Raw genomic sequence first — 26,678 nt, 5'->3', positions numbered from 1 at the left:
AGAAGGCTCTCAGAAGGCTCTCAGAATAGGCCTATTGAATATAAAGAAGGCTCTCAGAATAGGCCTATTTAAAAGGAAATCGCTTTTGCACCAAAATGTTGTATATAAGGCATCTGTTCTCAGCCTTCAGTCTCCACTACAGAGTTTGCAAGCTGCCTTATGTCAACCTAACTCTAAGGCCTGGTCAACACTGGGGGAGGGAGGGACGGGGACACGACAAATCGATCTAAGATACGTAACTTCAGCTACATGAATAACGTAGCTGAAGTCGATGTACTTAGATTTACTCACCATGGTGTCTTCACCGCAGCGAGTCGACTGCTGCCGCTCCCCTGTCAACTCCGCCTGCGCCTCTCACCGAGATGGAGAGCCAGAGTCGATGGGAGAGCGCTCGGGGGTCAACTGCTGCCTGCCGATCCGGTGGGTGGGTAGTATAGACATACCCTAAGTGTCTACACTAAAATGCAGCTCTCATCGATGTAACTCACCCACTACACTTACTTAACTCCCCTCCACGAGAGGCATAGTGCTTAAGTCAACGTAGTTAGGTCAACGCAATGTCAGTGTAGATACTGCATTGCTTACATTGACTGTTGTTGCCTTTCAGAAGCCATCCCACAATGCCCCAAACTGATAGTTAAATAGATGCAAGCACTCCTGGTGAGGACATGAACAGTTGACACATGGAGCGTAGCGTGGACATGCAAAGCAAGTTTAATTACTGTGGTAGCTGTAAGTCAAAGTTACTTAGGTCGACTTAATTTTGTAGTGTAGACTTGCCCTCAGGAATGTAACTGCATGCTAGGTATTTTTGCAGTGAAGTGTTTTGAATGGAAGACACACTTTAAAGTCTGAGATACTTTGAAATCTGAGGTCCTGAAGAGTCATACTCCTCCCTGCTTCTCAAACAGTTTTCCAAGTGTAAATATTGCAGCTACATAAATACTGCTCCCACGTTGCAGTAACCACACCCAGTTAACCTGAGTCTAATCATGTGAGCTGGGAAATGGAAATAAATCCAAGCTTCTATGCAGCATTATCAGTACTGATACTGGTTAATGCTGTCAGCCAGACACTGACAGCTACTGAAAGGATTTAAAATTTATTTAACAAACTTAGTATATTATGTGGGTTTTGTTATCTCAATGACCTTGAAGAGCCCAGAAACTGACGAACAATCCTACAGATAGGCGTAAAGAAAAACTTCAAAGGACAATTTTAAAACAAAGAAGGAGACAACTTGTATCTTTTAATCAGATACACCATAGCGGTTCTTCTTGAATACACTCGCCTACACAGTATGCAGGGCTCTCTAACCATCCGCTGGAGAGACAGCAATGTACCTTCGGCATTTGTATCTCCAGCTGGAGTATCTAGGGAAGGGCTTCCTGCAGACTAACCCTGCATGATAAATGACTGCACTTCAGCACTGCAGAGGGATTTCACTGCTTTGGAGACTGCTGCTATAACAGACTTCTCTGACTCAGTAGCTGAAAGGGACGCTGGGAAGGAAGCACCAAAAAAAAAAAAGTCATGCATTATTAATACTGACTCTGGCAGCAAGGCATGAATTGGAAAAACACTGAAGAAAACATATGACTGCAGAACAAGATGACAAAGCTACATCCATTTAAGCATTTCACACCATCCTGTTTATATTTCCCATTCGGAATGTGGCTATATATTAGATACTTCAGTCTGGAGTCACACCCCCAGGGGAAAGGGACACATACTTATATCACCCAGCTTTTAGAGTATCTGTCACAGTGCCTCTGATCAGCAGGTGACTGCACCTTTGCTGCGAGGGACCGTAGTACTTTATTTCCCCTAGATTATCTGGCTCAGCCTCGAAACTGAAAACACAGGAGTTGGCACTGGGTATGGCCCACTCCTTACATATGGAGTCATGCTGCTTTGATTTGGGCTTTTCCCATTTTGATATGTCTGTTTTGACTATTTTTAACTGCATTATGTGTCAGCCTGGGGCACCATACAGTTATTTTCCTTAATTTGCCTTCTATTCCACTACTAAATCCCATTCCAGGCTCATGACCCCCAGCTCTCCGTCCCAATCCTGCCCAAGAAGCCCATTATGTCATGAGCTTGAAGCACTGCTTTAGCCACACTGCAGACAGCTCTGTTTTGAACACTGACTAGTTTTATATACGGAGTAGTAGACAGTTTATAGAAGAAAATCACATTTTCTTCTTCAAGGTCACACATTTCAGAGTAGCAGCTGTTTAGTCTGTATCCGTAAAAAGAAAAGGAGTACTTGTGGCACCTTAGAGACTAACCAATTTATTTGAGCATAAGCTTTTGTGAGCTACAGCTCACTTCACTGGATGCTATGCAACATATGCAAGACTGCCACTGAAAACTACAGGAACTTGTGGAAGAAATAATGCAGGTCAGCCCCAAGTTTAGAATTGGCAATAAAATATTAGACAAAAATACCAGAAAGTTGGTTTGTTATTGGCCAGTTCAATACCCTCAGCTGTGGAAGAAAAAATATCAAACAAACAAAAAACCACCAATCTTGATTTTCCTTTCAGTTCTCTCTAGATCCTAAAAATCCACAGGCATGTCGTCACAATAGATGGCAGATTATCAACATTACCAAAGAGATGAGCAAAATACATCATCTGTACATTATTCACATGCAAGAGGATGATAATCTCAGCCAAAAGGCCCTAATGAAATAGCAGGTGCTGAAATACATACAGGTGCTCCCCTCACACACAGGGTGCACAAGCAGGACACAATAACCACTTGACTACCCAGTGACTGCAGTTAGGGTTTTTATTGTTTTTGTTCTTCTGTAGGTCTTGTACCTTTTTCCTAAGTGCTGTGTGTTAACACACACACTTTTCTTGCTTCACCCTACACCTAGACATTTAGCATGACAGGTACTGACACACAGCAACACTACAGCAGGTTAGCACAAGAAGCAATGAAGACAACTAATTCAATGCGGATACAAAGTTGTCATTGCAATGTCTATGTAAGCCACTGAGTCTTCCTAATTTTCATAGGGGCCCAAAAATCTCTTCTTGTAAGGAAAGAAATTCAGCTGCCTATTGACAGATTTAAACATTCAACAGAAGGGCCAAGAACATACTGTGCGGATGGCTATACTGTAATTAGACACTTGCGGATGGTCTGTGCCAGCTGACTCGGGCTCATGGGGTTTGGAGTAAAGAGCTGTTTAATCGTGGTGTTGACGTTTGGGCTCAGGCTCTCTTAATCCTCCCCCCACACAGAGTCCCCAAACTCAGTTGGCATGGGCCAGCCAGTTTTTTATTTGTAGTGTAGACATATCCTAAGCTACAAAGCCATGACACTGGCAACAGCAAACAGATGGGGGTGTAATGCAACACCAGTATCCCCCAAAAATCTGTTTCGGTAGCACATGATAAATTATAGTTGTATACTAGGGGCTCCGTAATCCAAATCACAACTGCTCAACCACTTGCCAGGAAGTTCCCCACCCACATAAAGAAAGAGCCACACTTCAAGACCTTTGTACTACACAATCTGCACCTGAAGAAGGAAGAACAGTCCTCCCAGAAGAGGCATTTATTATGTAGTTTGGAATCACAATCTCCAGAGAGGAATTCAGTATAAAATTTTCAGTCATCCTAAAATTGTCCCGTAGCTTTCATTCCATTGTATTGTTTGGTAATTTAGGCCTTTGTTTTGAGAGGATGTTTACAAATTCCTATAATTTGTATTTTTTAAAATTTCAATCAAAATAGATCAATTTAATCATTCCCCAGTACTGTTTTCAGCTCAGAAATTAACAGATTTACACAGCTAGTAGCTAACAAAAATCCAGAGAAAACCACTCTGTGCAAGCAAGTAGGGAACAAAAGTGACCTCCACAAACTTCAATAAGCAAGTCAAAAAAGGGGTGAAAAGTGAGAACAGTTTAGCACAACATACAAAATATCTCAAACTCCCCATCACCACAATTGGAACCCACTGATTTCACAGACCTGGGAATGTTGGGGAACTTGTAACTTGACACAGATTGCGATGAGCAAAATGTAGATTTGGTCAGTCCAAGCAATATAGTGTTTTGAAAGTTACGCAGATGCCCTGCTGGCCTCCAACTTGTTCCCTTCCAAAAGGCTAGCTGGGGAAGCTGACATTCCTCTGACTCAATAAGCTTTAACATGAGCTTGGAGTTGTAGACCTACCAAGAAGATGCAAGCAGATAGCTATTTAAACATGGTTTTCTTGGAGATTGCTTGACCTACTGCACTATTATCAAATTACTCAAGAGCTGGATGGATGTTCTCAGATCTTTAATCCCCTCCAGATGAAAAAAAGTTAAGGTTTTTTAGAAGCTGTGTTTGTGGATGGGCATGCAGGTGCAGCAAAAGCTTAGCAGGATGATTTATTAAGGTGGAATTCTGACACCACCTTTGGAAGGCCTGCAGGAGTCCATAGTAACACCTTAGGCTTATGATGTGTACTGCAGCATCACCCAAACCCTGAAACCTAAAGTATGTGCACCATGCATACTGAAGCTGCTGCCATGAAGCAAAAATCTAGAGAACAGCATTCCAGAGTGATTCTAAAGGTGGCTCTCTCAGCTTTGAAAGGATCATGTTAAACTTCCCCAACTGTAGGCTGCCTAATGGAAGGTTTTAAAGCGCAGCAAGACCCTCATGAACCTGATTACCACTTCCACAATGCTCAGAGATCCAACACTACACAAATTAACTCAAGGAAATAACATAATCCTGACAGGCTGCAGCTGAGGACAGATCTTTAACATCCACACATCCTCAGCTTAAAGTGCCATTGGAAAAAGGGCACATCAGTTCCAGGCAGCTTATCTACCTCAGAAAGATGAAACACTAAAGATAATCATGGCAAGATTTGACTCTTATTTCACACAGATTGTAGGTGTTTTTAGACAGACTTAGACCTCTAAGACACATCCCACCAGGGGATTGGAACATGTGTTTTCAGCTTAAATTTAAATGACCACAAAAAGAAAAAACTGGAAATTCTCCACTACAACTGAAGTTAGGCCACAGTCTCTCTGCCTTTTGAATGCTATGCAGTAACTACACACTCCAGAGGCATTTCCTATGGGGACTGATTACATGTACAATCCTTTCATTGCTTCTGGGACTACTCCAGTAACAGATTATGATGCATATGTGTATCTCCAGGGATACCTTGGTTGGGAAGTTACATCACACTTAAATGATTATTTGCATCATCATAGTGTCTAAGAGCCCATGTAAATAACCAGAATCCCATTATGCTAGGCACTAGAAAACAGACCAAAAAGACAGACCCAAAAGCTAGCAGGGGCAGACCGTTTTTACCTACAAAATAAAACAATTCGAGAAAGATCCAGGAATCCTATAATTTCTTGGAACTATAGCTTTCATGTAAAGTGTGCTAGTTCAACAGGTCCAAAAAAGGAACCATATAGACAACATCACCATCTTGACCCCAGTCAGAACTTGTGGAGTTTATTCTCCACTCTACCATATGTGCTCTTGGTAAACTCAATTTATCTTTTTGTGTTTCAATAGCCTACTGTAAAAATAAAGATAAGTTTCAGGATGTCTCTAAGGAAGGAATTACTTTACCATTCATGCATCCGATGAAGTGAGCTGTAGCTCACGAAAGCTCATGCTCAAATAAATTGGTTAGTCTCTAAGGTGCCACAAGTACTCCTTTTCTTTTTGCGAATACAGACTAACACGGCTGTTACTCTGAAATTTACCATTCATAAAATACTTTGAGCTCTTTATATGGAAGATGTTCAAGTATTATCACCACATAAATGTTTCACTGTTCAAAATATACTAGCCAGATGGAAAACCTGGTACAGAAACATCTCTATTTCCAAGGAGCTCAGTCTAATCAGGAAGTTAGTTCTACACACAGTGGCCTTTTATGAGTAAAATTGTTCAGTGACAATTATTTTTATCTTGCCCTTAGCAACCCTATTCCTCTATCAGAATACCTGTGTAAGCACTGTGCTTGGAGGAATAATCCATAAGAGATTCCATAAAACATCCGCTGGATCAAAATGCATGTAAATGTGTTACTATTGACATGTGGGCATGTGTGGCCTTCCCACCTCAAAAATCGCACCCACTCACTTCCATATTCAGCAACTGACACCCTCAGCAATTTCAGACTGCTTAGCTCTTAAAGATTCATGCTGTGTTTGGAAGTTAAACTTTGCCTACATTACAGCACTGATATGGGAAAAGTTGCAACACACATACAGATCCCTATATATTTTCATCTCCCTTTCCCTTCTGACCTAGTCTCTAGGCAGTGTTTGCTTCAGATGCTGTCTGAGTTAATAATAATTAGTCCACCTGAAAAAGACAGACAACGGGCTCAGGAAACAAGTCAGCAGCTGCCAGACCCTTTGTCTCCACAACTGTAGCCACCTGAGTTGTCTGGGACCCTCCAATCAGCTGTTTAGCAACACCTCCAATCAGCTGTGGCTGGTGGGTGCTGAGCACCCACTATTTTTTTTCCCCATGGGAGCTCAAGCCCCGTAGCACCCATGGAGTTAGTGCCTATGATCAATCTCCAGAGTTGAACTACTTGTGGTAGGCTGTTCATGGAGGATACAGAAAGTTGATTTCTCAATCCACTAGAGACAAAAACTGGCAGCATTCAAGAAGAAAGGTAATCCATGTTTGTTTAGTTTGGTTGGAGAGTGATTTGGCATGTTGCTAATTTGATTTCGGCATGTATCCCTGGATGGTATGATGGATTCAACCACTGTTTTGACATCATGACATTTTCTACTGGATTATTCATTCATTTTGCAACTACCAGAGAGCCAAGCACAACCCTACAACTGGTTGGATCGTAGCAATGTTTGTGTCATATAAGGCTTTGCCCACTGCATATTGTTGTGATAAGGCTTTGATCCACTTAACTGATTTACAAGAAAAACCACCAAACAGGAAGTTATTGTGGCTTTCTCTATTAGCCTGCACAAATTCCACCTCATGGAGAGAATACAGCAAAGAACAACATAAGAATGGCCATACTGGGTCAGAGCAATGGTTCATCTAGCCCAGTATTCCATCTTCCAACAGTGGCCAGTGCCAGATGCTTCAGAGGGAATGAACAGAACAGAGCAATTTATCGAATTATCCATCCTCTGTCCTCCAGTCCCAGCTTCTTCAAGTCAGAGGTTTAGGAACACCCAGAGTATGTGGCTGCACCTCTGACCATCTAGGTTAAAAGTCAATGATGGATCTATCCTCTATGAACTTACCTAATTCTGTTTTGAACCCAGATATACTTTTGGCCTTCACAACAATCCCTGGCAATGAGTTCCAGAGTGTGACTGTGCATTGTGTGAAGTAGTACTTCCTTATGTTTGTTTTAATTCTACTGTCTTCATTGGGGGACCTATGGCTCTTGTGTTTTGTGTATGGGGTAAATAACACTTCCTTACTCATTTTCTCTCCACCATTCATGGTTGTATAGTCCTTTATCATATCCCCCTTTTGTATCTCTTTTCCAAAATGAACTGTCCCTGCATTTCTAATCTCTCCTCATATGGAAGCAGTTCCATACCCCTAATCATTTTTTTGCCCTTCTGTGTACCTTTTCTAATTTTTATTTTATTTTATTTTATTTTTTTTTGAGATGGGGCAATCAGAACTACACACAGTATTCAAGGCATGGGTGTACCATGGAATTATATAGTGGCATTATATTTTCTGCTTTATCATCTATCCCTTTCCTAATGGTTCATAACACTGTTAGTTTTTTTTGACTGTCACTGCACATTGAAATGAACTATCCACAATGACTCCAAGATCTCTTTCCTGAGTGATAATAGCTAATTTAGAACCCATTATTATAGGGTTTTCTGTTTTTGTAGCCCCTCTAATCTCCCTGAGCATTTCACAATCAGTTACCATCCTGATCAAGTCATCGGTACTATATTCTTACTGCTATACACTTATTATTCAAGGATGGGATTTCTATCCATAGAGATTCTATGGTACAGTTTGATTCATTTAGATTTTTATTATATTTGACTCTTCTTTCCTACACATATTGTGTCACTCCCATACCAGCATGACCTACTCTGTCATTCCCATATATTCTGTACATTGGTATCATACTGTTCACTGATTATTATCATTCCATCCAGTTTCTGTGATGCCTATTATAGCAATATCTTCATTTAATACCACGCTCTCAAGTTCACCCACCTTAGTATTTAGACTTCTAGCATTTGTATACAAGCACTTATAAAATCTGTCAATATTTAGTTGTCTATAATGAATATCTATTTTTAAACTGTTTAAACCTACAATACTGAGCACCCAACAGAAATAACTAAAACCAGCAATCCCAGTCAGATAACTGTTCAACATAACTGATACCTAACAGGCATATAAAAAACAGTAACTTACATTTTTACTGAGAATGGTATCCAAACATGCAAGTCTTTAGCCTTCCAAAAAGAATGCTCTCAACTAATGCATGTTAAGAAAGAGAGAGAGCGAGCTGTAGCCCTGACATCCTCTGTCACTTGGGTATTAGACACTGACTGCAGAAGTAATGCTTGTAATAACTGTGTGTAAATATGGCTGTAGTGTAGACAATTCTCGGACCACACAGTAAGAGATGGCTGAAGTGGGTCTTCTTAGTTGCATGTTCCTTTAAGAGCAGAGAATCTTTAGTCCTAAAATTAATCTCTGAGACAAAAAGCTAACAGGATTATTCATCATGTTTATTATCAGTCTTATGCCATGCTTAACACAGTAGATCTAATTCTACCACTGAGCAGCGCGCTTAGGTAAACCAAACATTTAAAACTACTCAAGCATTCTAAGAGTTTTATACTGTTACCCATTACAGTAACATCTGGCAATAGTAAGATCCCCAGTGGAGTTCATGGAAATCTAGCTCTGTTCCTTTATCAGGTTATAAAAACTGTTTGGGGTACACTGCTTTTTGTTTGATTTGCTCGGGGTCTTATTTATTTTAACTCTTTTCAGAGAGGCAGGTAGTGATCAAAGATACCTGCTGGGAGTCAGCTAATCAGGATCTACATTTGTGACCATGGCAAATCAGAAGAATAAACTAACACAAAATTACTGACTGAGTGGCAGATGCCCATGGGGCAAAGGATGCTCAAGCGTTGCTTGTGTCTTCATTACTTATTTTGCCTCTTATATATTTCCTGGAGATTGTTTCTCACTTGGAGGGAAAAAAATCACTGATGTCTGAGGCCCTTCCCTCTGCAATCCCTCTCTCTGCTGCAGTAATTCTGGTATTCTTCTTTCACACCTTCACTTATCTCTGAAGGGGCTGAACCTGACCACCTCTCTGTAGGACTCCGCCCACCTTACTGTCTTCCATTGTGAAACAGAGCTCAAATTACAATCCACCTTTTCCACACTGCCCACTGCTAATAGCTCTTGAGCTGTTTCCAATGTCAATGCTTACCATCACAACCCTCCAAGTCTTCTCAGCTATGCCCAGCTTCCCTCACCACCTTATGGTAACATTTCCACCACTAACTGCTAAGCATTTGAGATTTGTCAAAATGATACATTATACAATTAAACTGTATCAATCACATTTGACAACAATAAGTGAGACATTTTACAGGGAAGGACAACAGGTTAAGAGCAATATGTAGAATGACACATTAGTAGCAGTTGTGTCATTTTAGATTCCCTTTTATTGCACTGCTGTTTATTGAGAGAAAATGTCTAAGCACTGGGGAGAGAAGAGAAGATGCATTCAAGAATTTTGCTACCATGCCAAAACCAAGTTTCTTGTTATTTTACCATAACCAGAGTCCCCAATGATGAGTTGGGAACAGGCATCCATTATCCACTAATAATTTGGGGAAGTAAAACCAAAGTGAATTACAACTCTACTAGACAGAAGGGCTTTTTTTACCCAATGATTTAGCTTCTCTGCATTTCCAGGTTCAGACAAATGAGACTCCCAATGCAAACCCAGGTTTAAAGAAAAAACCTCCTGTCAAAGGTAAAATCTGAAGAAAAACACTTCTGGAATACAGAAGGCACTCCACAATTCCGGTGTGAAGGCCTCCATTTCCTAAGTATTAAAGTCAATGTAGCAACAATCCTGAAAGAGAACCAAAAACAAGTTGCTGGAGATTCCTAAGTGAAAATGGTCAAAATGAACAGTAACTGACTCCACAATCAATTTGCGAAAGCACAGCTGTTATTTTGAACTGAGATAAAAAGTTGGATGTTACTCCCTAATTCCTGTTTCAAAATTGCATTTGCAAGAGAGGACTACATTTTTATGAGAGCTAAACTAGCCACTATGACTATAGCATAAAAACCACACAGATTTCTACAGCAATGGTTCAACAAGCTACCAAAAATGTGATAGTTAAGGAACGCCCAGGGCAGTATAGATTAAAACTTAAAATGAAACTGTTTAGCTCAAACTAATGCTATGTGCTTCTGAGTTCTTTCTGTGTAGATTTACAACTCCCTGCTTCAGTGTTGGCTTCTGTGTATGTATGCAATTTATGCAAATTCACTTCTGGGCATGTGTCCTTGTGAAACTGTACACTATTTTTAATTGGAGGACGCAAGCATAGACTTGGAAACAAAGCTGGAAAACCCTATTTTCAGAACTTTGGGAACAGACTGAAGGACATGGATGAGTGGTTCTTTTGTTTATTGCACAGTTAAAGCCAGTGCAGTTGCATTTTGTGATTTAAACCACGTTTGCTTTATGGCCCTTACTGAAGTTATCAGCAAGACACTGAAACAAGACATGTTCTAAGAAAGTAACCAAAAACGTCCTATGATTCTCAATAGCATCCCTTTAACCCAGTGGTCGCCAACGCGGTGCCCGCGGGTGCCAGGGCGCCCACCGGGGCATTTATGTGCGCCTGCCTACTGACAAGGGAGCATGGTCACCGGACAACCCGCCACCAAAACGCCACCAAGAAGTGTTGCCACTGAAATGCCGCTGCTTCTCGGCGGCGGCACTTCTTGATGATGATGCTTCTCGGGGGCATTTCGGAGGCTGGTCGTCCAGTGCCTGCCACACTCTTCTGGGAACATGAATATGCTATCACAACAGAAAGGTTGGGGACCACTGCTTTAACCTATTTGTTGTCCTGAGTAGTTTTACCATAAGTCAATAAAAACAGACTGCTGTTTCAGTAAGGAGCCCAGATATGAAATGGCAGCTCTTTGGGCCTTTGAAACTCTGTCTTTAACAACCAATCCATGTTAAGAGTGCCACTCAGTTTACCATGAGGCATAATGCACAATGGCAATTAATGGTTGTGTGATATTCTCTCTAATAACCCTTTCCAAACCAGAAACAAGACAGTGAAATCAGGAAGCACTGAACAACATAAAAATTCACAGGCTTGTTGGGGTCGGAGGGAAACCCACTGCATTTATGCAATCAGCAGAAGTAAATAGTTCTTACGTGGGCCGGGAAGGCAGATTTTATTTCAACACGTGTGCTCACGCACAGAGGAGTATTTTGTTCAAGTACCAAGGAGAATTAGAGGTTGGGTGTGTTTACATTCATTCTTTCACTCTGTGCAGGCTCTAGCTTGCAGGATGCTAAGGAGACTAGATAGTTTCACGAGCAAGGATGTTTTGTCAAAAACAGGAAAGGGTGGGGCTACCTATGGTTCAGAGAAGAAAAATGGGGTCAAACCCAAATCCCAAGAACTTCAGGTTCCCCATGGATACCTGACAAGTTTGGCTGTTTCCTACAGGATTTGACCTTTAATTTCCCTAGGCTTTGCCTACAATATCAGCTTGAAGTTCTTTTAAGGATTTCCCACTATTACAGCAAAACTGTACGTGCTAGCCAAGCTGTCAGCATTTAAATCACATTCATAGATTCCAAGGCCAGAAAGGACCATTGTGATAATCTAGTATGACCTCCTGTATAACACAGGTCATAGATCTTCCCCAAAATAATTTCTAGATCATCCCTTTTAGAAAAACATCCAACCCTGATTTAAAAAATTCACTGATAGAGAAATCCACCACGATCCTTCATCAATTGCTGCAATGGTTAATTACACTTGCTGTTACAAATTTACACCTTACTTCCAGTCTTAATTTGCCTGGCTTCAACTTCTTGCCACTGGATCACATTATACATTTATCTGCTAGACCAGAGGTGGGCAAACTACAGCCCGCAGGACTGTCCTGCCCAGTCCCTGCGCTCCTGACCCCTCTTCCCCACAGCACTCGGCGGCGGGGCTGCAGAGCACCGGGTCAGGCCAGGCTCTGTGCTGCGCGGCTGCATGTCCTGGTGCAGCCGCGCTGCCAGCCACCGGTGCTCCAGGCAGCACGGTAATGTGGCAAGGGGAGTTGGATAGAGGGCAGGGGAGTTTGGGGGGTGGTCAGGGGCATGGATAGGGGTTAGGGCGGTCAGGGGCATGGATGGGGGGGGCAGTCGCCCTGGGGGGAGGGCAGTTAGGGGCAGGACGCAGTTAGGGGCGAGGGGTCCAGGGCAGTCAGGAAGGAGTGGGGGTTGGATGGGGCAACGGGGGGTAGTTAGGGGTGGGGAGTCCGGGGGCAGTCAGGAGACCAAGAGCAGGGGTGTGTGTGGATGGGGCAGGGGTCCCCGGGCGGGCCATCGGGGGCAAGAAGTGGGTGGGGGGTCAGATACGGGGCAGTGGCTGGGTCATGCCTGGCTGTTTGGGGAGGCACAGTCACCCCTAACCAGCTCTCCATTCAATTTCAGAAACCAGATGTGGCCCTCAGGGCAAAAAGTTTGCCTGCCCCTGTGCTAGACTGAAGAGCCCAGTATCAAATATTTGTTCCCCCATGTCATCAGGCTGTAATCAAGTCACCCTTTAGCCTTCTCTTTGTTAAGCTAAATAGATTGAGTTCCTTGAGTCTATCACTATAGACAACCATGGTTGTGTAGATCTGTTCAGAGAGGGGTTAGACACTGCCTAAAATGGTGGCAGTCACTTGAAATTCACTCCCACAGTTACTCCCATTGGTTGAGCAGTACCAGTGAGATATTTCCAAAATAGCTTAAGGAAAGGACAATGCTAAAGACAGTTATCTAGCTCTTCTGGTTGTGATGGAAACTGTCAATGTGCAAACACACCAACAAGCTTAAATAGCACCAAAGAAGTGTGACTTGTCCTATCAATTCAGGAGAATGTCAATGAACATGCCAACTGAAGCCTTGTCTGCTCTAGGCCCAGGGAAATTTTACAAGCAATAGTTTATTCTAGGGCTGTCAATTAACTGCAGTTAGCTCAAGCAATTAATACAAAACAAATTAACTAGATTTTAAAAAGTCACGATTAATCACAGTTTTAATTGCACTGTTAAACAATATAGAATACCAATTTAAATTATATATATTTTCTACATTTTCAAATATTTTGATTTCAATTACAACACAGAATACAAAGTGTACAGTGCTTCCTTAATATTCTTTTTATTACAAATATTTGCACTTTAAAAAACAAAATTAGTTTTTAAATTCACCTCATACAAGTACTGTAGTGAAATCTCTTTATTGTGAAAGTGCAACTTACAAATGTAGAATTTTTGTTACATAACTGCACTCAAAAACAAAACAATGTAAAACTTTACAGCCTACAAGTCCACTCAGTCCTACTTCTTCTTCAGCCTATCACTCAGAGAAACAAGTTTGTTTACATTTACAGGAGACACTCCTGTCCCTTCTTATTTACAATGTCACTTGAAAGGGAGAACAGATGTTCACGCAGCACAGTTGCAAGGTATTTACATGCCAGATATGTTAAACATTCGTATGCCCCTTCATGCTTTGACTTATAGCTTGCACTTTTTTTACAGTGCAAATATTTGTAATAAAAATATGAAGTGAACACTGTACACTTTGTATTCTGTTGTAATTGAAATCAATATTTGAAAGTTTCAAAAATATTCAAAAACATTTATAATAAATTTAAATTGGTATTCTATTATTAACTATGTGATTAAAACTGTGATTAATAGCAACTATTTCTTTAATCTCATGATTAATTGTGATTATCTTTTTTAATAGTTGGACAGCCCTAGTTTTTTCACCATTGTCTCAGTTAAATCTAATCAGAGCAAATCTAACTGACATTGTACTAGCAGCCCATCTACACCAAGTCCCACAGTGTGGCTCACACCAGTGCAGCTGTACTAGCGACAATAGTGGACATTTTTCATTAGAATTCTTTAGAGCAGTTAAGGCTAAATGGTGAAATTTTCAACAACTTTCCTGCATTTAACATATGCACAGCTGTGCACCTAATTTGCATGTATACTGGTGCTAGCTGGAGGATTTACAGTTTAATCCTGCCCTCCTGCTAGCCATAGCATAAACAGAATGTTGGTTGATACCTGTTTAACAGATGGGGGTTACAACACTGAGATCTTAAGATTCTCTGGCAATTGGAAAAGGCGGAGGCCTGAAGAATGGGCACTGAGGGCAGCAACACCCAGAGGGATCCCAGGGGACAACCAGGAGAGCGAGTTATAGGAAGCCAAGTAACATGCAAGAAAAGAATATGGTTGGGGATGGAAGAGATGAAGGGTTGGAGAAAGCAGAGAAGTGCACCTCCTGGATCGTGTCTCCTTGCACTGAGGGTGAGAAGGGTTCAAATCCTACCAAATTCTCTCAAGTAATTCTTGCATCTCAGACAGTGACTATTTAGTTGCAGGGGAGACAGGATGGGTTTACCTTTATTTCTAAAGCACCCATTCACCTAGTATCCCAGATGCATGAGGGTGATCCCACAAATACTGAGATGTTTCGGGGGTGGGGGAGGGAGGTCACACATTGTCAGAGGTGGGGTCCTCAGCTCATGCTACAGCAAAACAGCAAGAGACTACATTAACAGTTTTATCTTGCTGCCAGGCAGGACTCCCCACCCAGACTAACTGGAGAAGAAAGTCTCAAAACTCTTCCCTGCATACATATGATGTTGATGACGACAAATAAGTGGACTCCCCCATTGTCACTCCAAAAAGGGAGAAAGGGGAAGAGAAGACACCTCAGGAACTTCACTATTTCTGCTGATATTACCTTGAATGTTATTAGATACTATGGTGATAGGTGACAGAATAAAATCTTAAAATATGGGGGGGGGAGCACTCAGCTTATGGGCAAAAAACCTCTCCTACCCAAAAGACTGCTTTCTGGTTTTTGACCCTGGCATTGACAATACTGCCCCCCTCCCCTCACATGGGCTTACATCTCCTATAGAATTAGGCATATCCTTACCCGTGGTTTTAAAATGTGATCAACTGTTAAGTGTTGCTTTAATGTAGGCAAATTGCAGAATTTTGTTGTTTTCTACAAAACTTGGTCCAGTAGCTGAGGATGCTTGTCGGTTATTAGCCTCATTAGTGCCAATGAATTATTCTTTTTGTCTCAAGATTTTGGAATTAATCTAGAACAGTGTTTTTCACACTTTCTAGGTTGGCAGCCCTTTATACAAAGTCCAATATTTGTGTGGACCCCTCACATTTACTGTACAAGTCAAAAATGTATAAATAAGCCTGTACAATTAATCTGTGTGCATGTTTCAAAAGGTTGACAGAAATACTTGATCTTGAAGGGTCAGTGCATGAGGGAGAGGGGAAATAAAATTTTCTTTGCTTTAGATTACAATACAATTTTTAATGCCTTGTGACACCCTCAATTGCCTTTAGTGACCCCCTTGGGAACTTAGGGGAGCGGGGAGCTGATGGGGGGGCTGCCGGTCCACCCTGGTTCCAACCACCCACCAGCTAGCTGCAACGGGCTGCTCTTCCTGCAAGCAGTGGACAAAGCAGGCGGCTGCCAAACGACATTAGAAGGGAGCACTGCACAACTTTAAATGAGCATGTTCCCTAATTGATCAGCAAAGTAAAAATGAAACAACGTTAACTGGGATGACTTTAAGTGAGCAGTTCCTGTACAGTTAATTCTTGTTTTTAAAACTTAACTCTCAGGTTCAAGAAGTGTAAGAGGTTTGCAGTTTTGATCAGTTGAGGCCAGCAGGTCCAGTCAACAACGATGATGCAGGATCAGATCATGAGTTTACATAGTTTTTGTACTGTTTACCTATACTGGCTTAAAACCAGAGTAAACACACAACCACATCCCTTTCCCCAGGAAAGATGCAGTTATAAGTACCCTTATACTGATGTAGCTTATTCCTGTAAATTTAGGGAAATAAGCTAAAGTAGCATAAGATAACTGCACAGGTATAAATTTATCGACACACAGAATTGTACAGATTTAATTATTTCAGTTACAAAAATCACACCCTGCCCAACTGAAATAGATCAGTACTAAATCTGCACAGACAAGACGACTTAGTTTGTGAGGAGTTAAGAACCCATGACTCTTTGAGGTCAAGGGGAATTACTGGTTCTCAGCAGCAGAGAAGTGGGCTATTTGGACCTAATCCTGTAAGGCCTTGTACACCTCACAACTTTCAAAAAATTTCCTTTGGTGTTTAACAGTGAAAGCACCAGTGTAGACTGGATGCTGGTATTTTTACTACTGTCACTCTGAGCAGGTAAAGAAGCTCAAGTTCTGTCTACAACCACTAGCATATAGTTAGTATTGTTGAATTACAAATTGCCAGTTGGGAGATAGCTATAGTGGATGTTAGATCTGAACATTTCTTGCAGTGTTTAGACTGGAACCACTGAATATGCTTCCCTCCACAAATCAAAGCAACTCTAAGGACAGAGTCTTCAGAATTGCAAGGGAAGTTGGATTGGGCTGAAGATTTGGGGTTTTAAGGCTATGTTGCAATAATAGGTCTCATTAGAAGAAAACTATGGTCCAATGTAAACAGATGGCTGGCACTTCAAACAAAGGAGTTTAGAAAGCACAAGTACTGTATGTGCAACATTGTACGCTTAAAATCCTGTTTATAGATGCAGATAGTGAATGTACACACTGAGTAGAACCCAGAAGTCACCCCCTAGAAGTGGGAGTTTCTCCACTTCCTCTGAAGAAAAGATAATAAAAATGAACCTGGAGTTCTGTCCAAAGAGCAGGGTTGCTCTCTTTTTCCCTAGCTGAAAACTGGGAATCCAAGCCTGAACACTCATAATAAACAACCTGGAAACATCTGCAGAAAACATTGATTCATTTCAGAAAAGACAGCAAGAACAAGAGAAACAGAACGCTTCCTTCCCTAAAAGGATCTGCATTCACCAGCCATCTAGAATTTGTGGTCAAGACTGCAGGTTACTCTACTCCTATATTTTTATTCAAATACAGACTACAACAATACAAAATGATACAAAGGTGTATTGGATTAAACGTTCAGCAGATCAGCCCACCTTTTATATTCTATAGCTGACTGGCTGAAAGATCTCTTTCAACCTCTCCTGACTGAGGCATCCAACAGGGGCTAGAACTAGGACAGAGACAGGTTCTTCACAGAGTAAGAAAAAACAGACCGAGCTCATTGCTTTGCTAAAGAAAGCCTCAGATAGTTCAAACATTGCTAGAGTTACAGAATAAAAATGACAGGTTTCAGAGTAGCAGCCGTGTTAGTCTGTATTCACAAAAAGAAAAGGAGGACTTGTGGCACCTTAGAGACTAACACATTTATTTGAGCATAAGCTTTCGTGAGCTACAGCTCACTTCATCGGATGCATTCAGAATAAAAATGTTTACTACAGTTCCACCTCACTCCCCATTCAGCAGAGCCATTAAGAACTACAGCACAGTTACTTAAGAACTAGAGACACACCAATCTTAACTTTCCCCAAGCCCTTCCTCATCACTTCAGACTCTCCCCAAATAAGAGCTAGACAGTACTTCTCTATTGCTTCCACATTGTCATTTTGGAATGTTATAATTTGTCAAGGATTGCAGAACTCCCCTCCCTCAGAGCATTAGCTCTAGCTGCCAAGTCAATAAAGTCATGCTGGTAAATGTGCATACCAAACTTTCAGATAGCACTGCAGATGTCTACAGTGGATACAATACAGAGATAGGCCACCATTACTACCCAAGCCCTGGGTAAGAATAAGGTTGTAGAAAAAGGCAGGAGATTAAAGGATTCTGACAGAACTCAGACAACATTCTGGGTGTACTTTACTCGCCATTGCATTTTGGCGTGTGGCTGCCCATTCCACCATGCATGCATGTGGTGCACTATGAGGGAAGTAAGTAAGAGGGAAGTAAGAGGGAAGTTTTAGCTCCTTAAAGGCCAGTATACACTTCACACTGAAAGAAAAGGAGTACTTGTGTTAGTCTTAGAGACTAACAAATTTATTTGAGCATAAGCTTTCGTGAGCTGTAGCTCTGAAACTTCACACTGAGACATTCTAAGAATGAGGAGAAGGTTTCTGTTGGAAGGAGTTTAAATCATTAACACTTTTTTGATAAACCTTAACTCATTTACAATGAACTCTCCAATAATCAGGAAATTAGTGGCTTCAGAATTGAATACATAGCAGGCCATAAATGAGGGCCCAGACTCAACTAGAGTTCAGAAACTGGAACAGAAGTAATGCAGTCTTGGAAAATTGTGTATTTACCAGCCCATCCTTTAGTAAGGTGGATTGATGGTAAGTGAACATATTCTAAATTTTTTCTGAACATTTTCTGAATTCAGAAATATTTGTCCTAGATCAGAGGAAAAAGTAGAATTTTGCAAGGCTGGAATAATGCATGACACATACTTCGCATTACAGGTTTTTATATATACATGGGCTTTTTTTGATTTCCATATTCTGTTACCAAAAAGTTAATGATCTACTCATAAACCAATTCAAGAAATATTTTTAATCGCTGAAACCAAACTGCATTTTAACCAAAAAAGAAAATAATGGATTAATTATACAAATTTATGTTCATGTGAATCTATGCTGTATTAGGCACCTGAAGTCTCCAAGACTTAATTTACAGCTACTAAATGTAATACACATAGGGAACATATCTCCCTCCTTCCAGTTTTCATATTATACCAACAGAACCTAAACGGATCAGTTCTGCGTGTTAGAAATAGTGGGTGTTCTAAAGTATGCTGAAGGTGATGAAAATACTAACAATATATAACTAATCTCTATAGCAAGCTTGACCATCAACCCAGGACACTCTCAGAACTGCTAGTTAAGCACACTGGTTGCATTTCATTTCTAACATGATTTCAAGCTGTTCACATTAGAAGGTGCAACCCACACCATGAATTTTCAGTTTCAGATCAACAGTTTGCACTAGACAGTGGAACTAGCTTATGCACAAACAGGATAACTCTAACCCAGTGGTTCACAAACTTTTGTACGGCTGACCCCTTTCACAAAGCAAGCCTCTGAGTGTGGACCCCCCACCCCCAATAAATTAAAAACAGTTTTTTATATATTTAACACCATTATAAATGCTGGAGACAAAGCAGAGTTTAGGGTGGAGGCTGACAGCTCACGATCCCCCATACAATAATCTTGCCTGAGGGGTCCCCTGCTCTAACCCAAGAAAACTGCCCGGATTCCTTTTCTCAGAAAAGGCTTATCAGGATGTGGTGCAGTCTCTGAAAAAACAAGTTAACTCTTCCATAAAATATACCTAGTATACCATGTACTGGATTAGAAACTAAACTTGTCCAACTAATCAACTAGAGAACATTTGATAATACAGCATTCTTGATTTTTTAAAAACAGTTACCATTTTCATAACTCAGTAGTTAGCAGTAAGACCCTCAGTCACCAGACTGAATTAGTAATAGTCTAACTGCATAGCCTAGGTGCCTCTAAAGCGAATAGCTATTTGGTTGACCGCAGTTTGAAAGGGAAAATGGTGTCATTGCTCATCAGCTTTACAAACTTGCTTCCTCTTCCAATGCTCTCCCCTGCCCCCTGGCACGAGGGACTACACCGGACATAGAGATTGTGTCATTTTTCTATTTTTGGGGGAAAAAACACACACACACACACCCACCCCAAACTCTCGGGCGTATTACGGAGCATTTCCTGCTCTCCCGGCGTTGTCACCCCATTAGCTAACCCTGGCTAAAACTGTACGAGCAGAAACCACCCGCTTCTGCGGTCTTTCCCTACGACGTCTGGAGACTACAGGGGCAACCCCCGCGCCTGAAGCCGCCTGTTTAGCCGTGTCCCCTACGCGCCCCCACCCCCGGCGGCGCCAGGTGCCGGCCAGCCCAGCGCCGGGCGGCCTCGGAACCTGGCCGGAGGAGGAGGAGGGTTCACGGCCTCCGAGGGGGAACGAGCCTCGCTGGCCAGCGGCACGGGCCGGGCTCTCTGGAAGTTTCTGGCTGGCGCGGATCCCGCGGGCCTGGCACCGGTTCCGCCCGCCGCTCCCGCCCCCCAGAGCGGGGGAGGGGCAGGGCCATACGCGAACCCCAGCCCGGCCCGGCCCGGCGCGTCGAGGGGCCGCGCCCGCCCCGCGGCTGAGGGAGCCGGCGCATCCCCCGGAGCCCCCCGCGGCCTCTCACCGATGCCGGGCGCCACATAGACGAAGTAGAGGAAGGAGGAGGAGAGCGAGAAGAGGAAGAGCAGGGCCACCAGCGAGCGCCGCGGCAGCAGCCGCCAGGCCCCGCGGGCCCCCCGGAGCCACCGCATGGCCCCCGATCCGATCCGCTCCGCCCGCCCGAGGCCAGCGCCGCCGGGGCCGCTCACAGGCGGGGAGGGGGGGGGGCTCCGCGCTCTACGGGCGATCCGCCGCGGCCAGCTCCCAGCCCCGCCGCATGAATGAGGAGCCGGCTGCGCTCCCCCCGCGGAACGGCCAGCGCGCGGGGCGGGCGGGCGGGCGGGGCCCGAGGGGAGGAGGCGGAGCAGGGGCCGTCTGCAAACTCCGCTCCCGCGACACTGCAGAACAGGGACCCGCCGCAAGCGCCCTTCCACCCACTCTGCAGAAGGAAGAGGGACCATCTGCAAAGTCCTTTCTAACTTCACTGCAGTACTGGGAACCACTTGCAAACACCCCTTGTTTCATACTGAAACACCCAGCTGGTGTCCACAAACTAGTCTCAGTTTACACTGCAGAACTCAGGGACTCCCTGAAAACACCCTTCTACTCACTCTGTAGCACTCTGGGAGTACTATAGTTTGAAAACGGGGGGGCGGGGAGGGGAGGAATCACTTTGCAGCACTTATCACTGAGCTACAGAGGCATCTGCTAAGTGTCCTCCACTCTCACTCCAGCATCCAGCGAGCCCCTATACAGTTCCCCCCACTTGTGCTGCAGCTCCTAGAGAGAGTCTACACATTATCCTATGCTCACACTACAGCACTCAGGAATTACCTGCAATTTACCCACCCCTCCCAGTCCTACTGCAGTACCGAGGTACCCTCTGTCATTTCTCTTCTGTTCCCACTCACAATACAGCACCCAGGGAGCCTCTGAAAAGTATCCTTCTCTTCTTCCCCTCACATTTCTGCATGCACGTGTCCGCTCCTCTTGGCTTTTACACTGTTACGCCCATGGTATGTCTACAAACATATACAAACTACCCTTCTCTCCCACTCACACTACAGTGGCTGAAAATTACCCTCTCGCACTGCAGCATCTTCAAATTACACTTCAATTCTACTCACACTATAGAAGTGCGCTCTTTGCCTTCGTATTACATTGGTTTGTGTAAACATGAAAATTAATCCAGAATAAAGTAGGATGTGAATTTAAAGCAGATTAACTATTAGCTATTCCCGATTACCTCCTTTCACTGTCCGGTCAGGGTCCAGGGATGCAATCCAGAGCAGTGAGGGGTTGTGCCAGGGTTGTGAGTTCAATCCTTGAGGGGGCTGTGAAGTTGATCTGGAACAGAAAATGGGGATTGGTCCTGCTTTGAGCAGGGGGTTGGACTAGATGATCTCCTGAGGTCCCTTCCAACCCTGATATTCTGTGATTCTGTGTCACCACTTGTCCTGCAACCCTGCATGCCTAACAGTGCTTTGCTGCTGAAGTGGAGCTCCCAGCCTCAGCCACTCACAATCAGTCTGCAAGAATGCAGGTCACACCCTGAGTTTCTGTGGGCTCAACAGCCTGGTCCAGTAACTCTGACTTCAGCAGCCTGTCTACAGCCCCACAGCCTCATTCTGCCTTCTACCAGCCTTGGTGACAACTAGCAAGATGGCCCCAACACACTCTGAGTCCCAAATTTCCCCCAAACCATGTGTTCTGAAGTATCCAGCCGTCTCCTGAACAGCTGAAAGAAATAATAAGATTCATTTCTCCTGTAAAGAGATAAAATCACATCTCAGCTTATTAACTTAAATGGGTAAATACACCCTTCCCTTTAAACACAGCACTGAGTTGGATTATAGTAAAATAAAACAAATTTATTAACAATAAGACATAGGTGGAGACAGTGATGTTACATAAAAGGATTAAAGTTAGAAATAGTTACAAGCAGATAAAAATGAAAACACACATCTAAAAGTCTAATACTTAATCTAGCAAGATAAAGGCTTTGTTCAAGATGGTTTCTCTCACTAGTCATTCTTCTTCTCAGCCATGGCTGACTTTCCGTCAGTCAGGACCTTCCACAAAGCAAATGGGTTTGGTTTCCCTGGTCTTTGCAGACGAAAGATCTTTCCCTAAGCCAATTTCTCACCTATATTCAGTTCCAGAGAGTTCAGCTTCTCTCCTTCCCCCTTCTTTGAAGGATCCATCTTTCTCAGCTTGCAAGAGCTCTGGCCTCTTCTGTCTGTCTAGTGATGGATGCCCAAGATGGCTTCTCTCCTGGCTTATATCTTCCAAAGTTCAGTTCTTTCAAGTGGCAGGATGAACTCATGCTGTTCTTCCCTTTCTGTGAGCTTCCCATCCTGCTGTATGATTTCTGTGTAAATGGGGCTTCCATTGTTTCTCATTCCACCATGCTTAATTTACATAAGAGACAGGTAGATAGCTTTGACATTCCCACCTGTCTGGGCAGATTGTACAGCCTAATATCCATTGCTATACATAATTCCTTACATAGTGTTATTACATACATTTCACAATTATATTAATCACCAATGTGTCATTAGCTTTCAGAAGAGACCTCACTCTTATAATACGATAACATTGTATACAATCAGTTGATTCAGTTGCTTATCACTTGAGATTCAGATCCCATATCTTTTTAGACCAGTGAACCTTTGAAATGGATTCTTCTGAGAGTTACCCCTCAAAGTAAAGTTTATTCAAGCAGTGAGGAAGACAACATGGAGTCTGGCGGTGAAGGAAGTTCCATGCTCTTTTTTCCCCTCCTTGTGTTTGCTGAAATGCAAATTGTTTTGTTTCCTGCCATCTTCTCCCCCTGCTGTCTTGATGGTCTGTCTACTGCTTATGTGTTAAAATGGACCTTCATTATCTTCGTCTGAATATTGGGCTTGTCAGAAAATCAAATACACATTCCTTTGATAGACCTGTTTAACAATTCCCCTGACATAAACAACAAGGAGTATGGTGGCACCTTAAAGACGACCAGATTTATTTGGGCATAAGCTTTCATGGGTAAAAAACCACTTCTTCAGATGCATGAAGTGAAAATTACAGATACAAGCATAAATATACTGGCACATGAAGAGAAGGGAGTTACCTTACAAGTGGAGAATCAATGATGACAAGGCCAATTCAAACAGGGTGGATGTAGTCCACTCCTAATAATTGATGAGGAGATGTCAATACCAAGGGAGGGAAAATAGCTTTTGTAGTGAGCCAGCCACTCCCAGTCCCTATTCAAGTCCAAATTAATGGTGTTAAGTTTGCAAATGAATTGCATTTCTGCCGTTTCTCTTTGAAGTCTGTTTTTGAAGGGTTTTTTTGTTGCAGGATGGCTACTTTTAAATCTGTTATTGAATATCCAGAGAGATTGAAGTATTCTCCTACTGGCTTTCATATGTTACCATTCCTGATGTCTGATTTGTGTCTATTTTTTCTTTTACATAGAGACTGTCCGGTTTGGCCAATGTATTTGGCAGAGGGGCATTGCTGGCATATGATGGCATATATCACATTAGTACAGGGGTTCTCAAACTGGGGGTCGGGACCCCTCAGGGGGTCGCGAGGTTCTTACATGGGGGGTCGTGAGCTGTCAGCCTCCACCCCAAACCCCGCTTTGCCTCCAGCATTTATAATGGTGTTAAGTATATAAAAAAGGGTTTTTAATTTTGCTGGATTTAAAGGTTTATAAATCAACAAATATTTGCCAGTTTTCTTCTAAGTCGGCTATTGTGTGGAAATTGGCTATTGCTTGTTCTGTCCATGGGCTGTGGCCAAATTTCTGCAAGATTTGTTTAAAAGGAATGATCTCTTGCACACCCAGCAGCTTTTTTAGTTCTGTCTGAGTATTCTCCTTACGGCACTCTTTTCATCTGAACATTTTGGATCTAAGGTGTTTGGTTGTTATTTCTAATTACCTTAATTAAGATCTTATGTTTGCCTGTGCCAGTGCCGGGGCTTACAAATTCCTTTCTTCACCCTGTTGCCCGTGCCAGTGCCGGGGCTTATTATCTTAACCCACTCTGGGCCAGAGGGAGAAACGCTAAGTCCCCCTCTGTATTGCTTGGCCTTCTACCACTGAGAGTTCATACACCAAATATAAAAATCCCTCCCAGGGGCAGAGCAAGAAACCCTAAGTTCTCCTCTTATGCTCAGTCTTGCTATGGCCGAGGGTGTATGCACCTATGGTTTTTATAGTTTTCCCGGACAGATGGGCCGGAGCAAGGACTCTAATCCTCCCCCTATTGCCCGGCACTTCTACGACCAGGGGTATACCCACCTCCAATTATTTCCCCCCAGCAGTCGGGGTGGAGGGAGGGATGCTAAACCTCTCTCCTGTCTCTCAGCCCTTCTATGACCGAGGGTGTGTATACCTCTTAATCATACAAATTCTCAGTTCATAAAATACCAACAGTGAATACAATATTAACCACACCTGGTTCCCTTTTCACTGCCCGGTATCTCTATGACCAGGGGTGTGCACACCTGAATGATCAATCACTTAGCAGTATTGTCAATAATTACAGCACATATACTCTTCCCCCTTTGGCAATTTTCCACCAAAAATCTTATACTTATAAGAAGCACACGGGATCTTTATAGGGAAGAAGGTAGCACGCCGCATTTATTGAGAATACAGCAGTTAGCATATGCTTTTCAATCTCACACACACACACACAGGGTCCTGCCAGTTGATGTTTATAGTTACCAGTCCAGAGTCTGGATCAATCTAGTGGCCAGCCAGATCGGTTGCAGAGGGGAGCAGGGCTTTGTCAGTCGCGATCCGATGCTCCTGGAGTGTGGCAAGATGAACCCAAAGTCCCATGCCAAAGCATCTTGTTCTTATAGTCCTTTTTCTCTGTTGAAGTCTATAGATTTTGCTGTGTCAGTTTCTGACCAGTTACTCCTTGATTGGTGTTAGCATTCCAAAACACCTCTGAGAGGGTCATCCTGTCCTGGTTTCAATTGAATTAATTGTCTTTAGAGGTGCCAGCTTTCACCTCAGGGTTGTCAATTTGCCCTTCCTCAATCATGGATACGTGTTGATGGTTCTTTGGCGTCAACAAATCTCGATAACTGTCTTCGCTCCTCCTTTCTTGAGCATCTGGTTAACGATGGCCTTCACACCTTATCTTTTCCTGATGCATGCATTCCTCATTCACACAAGCAGTCTCTTACAGAGACCAAACAGTCTTTTACAGAGACTTTGAGAATACAAACAGTAGTATTTTATATCGCGCAAAAAGGCATTGCAAATTAAACCTTGCTAAGTTTTACAATCAATAACCAAGACAATTTACATTGAGACCCAGGCCTTCAGTGTTCCTCTAATCTACTTAACATAGACACAATACAGAATCCTGTCTCTTACTAACTAAACCTTAAAACAAAGAACTAAAGAGGGGCCAATTTGTAATGCATATGGGAAAACAGAATCTCATAGTCCCAGAGGGTCATTCCTTTCTGCTATTCAAATGGGGTGACTAGCAGGATGAAATCAAATTATACATCAATTCCTATAGTGTAATTCTAAAATTCTGCCCCTACAGTGCTGAGTATTTGCTTCAGGTTGGAGGGCTGTCTGCAAGCGAGGACTGGCCTGTCTCCCAAGGTCTGTGAGAATGAGGGATCATTTTCCAGGATAGGTTGTAGATCGTTGATGATGTACTGGAGAGATTTTAGCTGGGGGTTATACCTGATGGCCAGTGGTGTTCTGTTATTTTCCTTGTTGGGTCTGTCCTGTAGTAGGTGACTTCTAGGTACCTGTCTTGCTCTGTCTACCTGTTTCCTCACTTCTCCAGGTGGTACTGTAGTTTTAAGAATGGTTGATAAAGATCTTGTAGGTGTTTGTCTCTGTCTGAGGGATTGGAGCAAATATGGTTGTATCTTAGAATTTGGCTGTAGACGATAGATTGTGTGATGTGTCCTGGATGGAAGCTGGAGGCATGTAGGTAAGAATAGCAGTCCGTAGGTTTCCGGTATAGGGTGGTGTTTATGTGACCATCACTTATTTGCACTGTAGTGTCCAGGAAGTGGATCTCTTGTGTGGACTGGTCCAGGCTGAGGTTGATGGTGGGGTAGAAATTGTTGAAATCCAGGTGGAATTCTTCCCTTGGTATTGACACCTCCTCATCAATTATTGGGAGTGGATCACATCCACCCTGATTGAATTGGGCTTGTCATCACTGGTTCTCCACTTGTAAGGTAACTTCCTTCTCTTCATGTGCCAGTATATTTATGCT

The 26,678-nt window shown here is 42.9% G+C and overlaps 1 protein-coding gene across 2 annotated transcripts in view; it reads right to left on the bottom strand.

Annotated features, from left to right (window-relative positions):
• The window catches only part of B4GALT5 (beta-1,4-galactosyltransferase 5), a 65,866-nt gene extending 45,128 nt beyond the window's left edge, over positions 1-20,738 (bottom strand). Inside the window, exon 1 of one of the 2 annotated variants that reach the window (XM_073309460.2) lies at positions 20,444-20,738. In XM_073309460.2, the coding sequence (XP_073165561.1) occupies positions 20,444-20,570 (127 nt within the window). In that variant the 5' untranslated portion in view covers positions 20,571-20,738. Of the gene's footprint in view, positions 1-291; positions 8,406-20,443 lie in introns of those variants that run through there. The other variant, XM_073309461.2, reaches the window with a different exon arrangement.
• Between the last annotated feature and the right edge of the window lie 5,940 nt (positions 20,739-26,678).

This window comes from Lepidochelys kempii, chromosome 13 (assembly GCF_965140285.1).
Source record: "Lepidochelys kempii isolate rLepKem1 chromosome 13, rLepKem1.hap1, whole genome shotgun sequence".
Taxonomy (NCBI): Eukaryota; Metazoa; Chordata; order Testudines; family Cheloniidae; genus Lepidochelys; species Lepidochelys kempii.
This window is presented reverse-complemented; position numbering and strand designations above follow the sequence as displayed.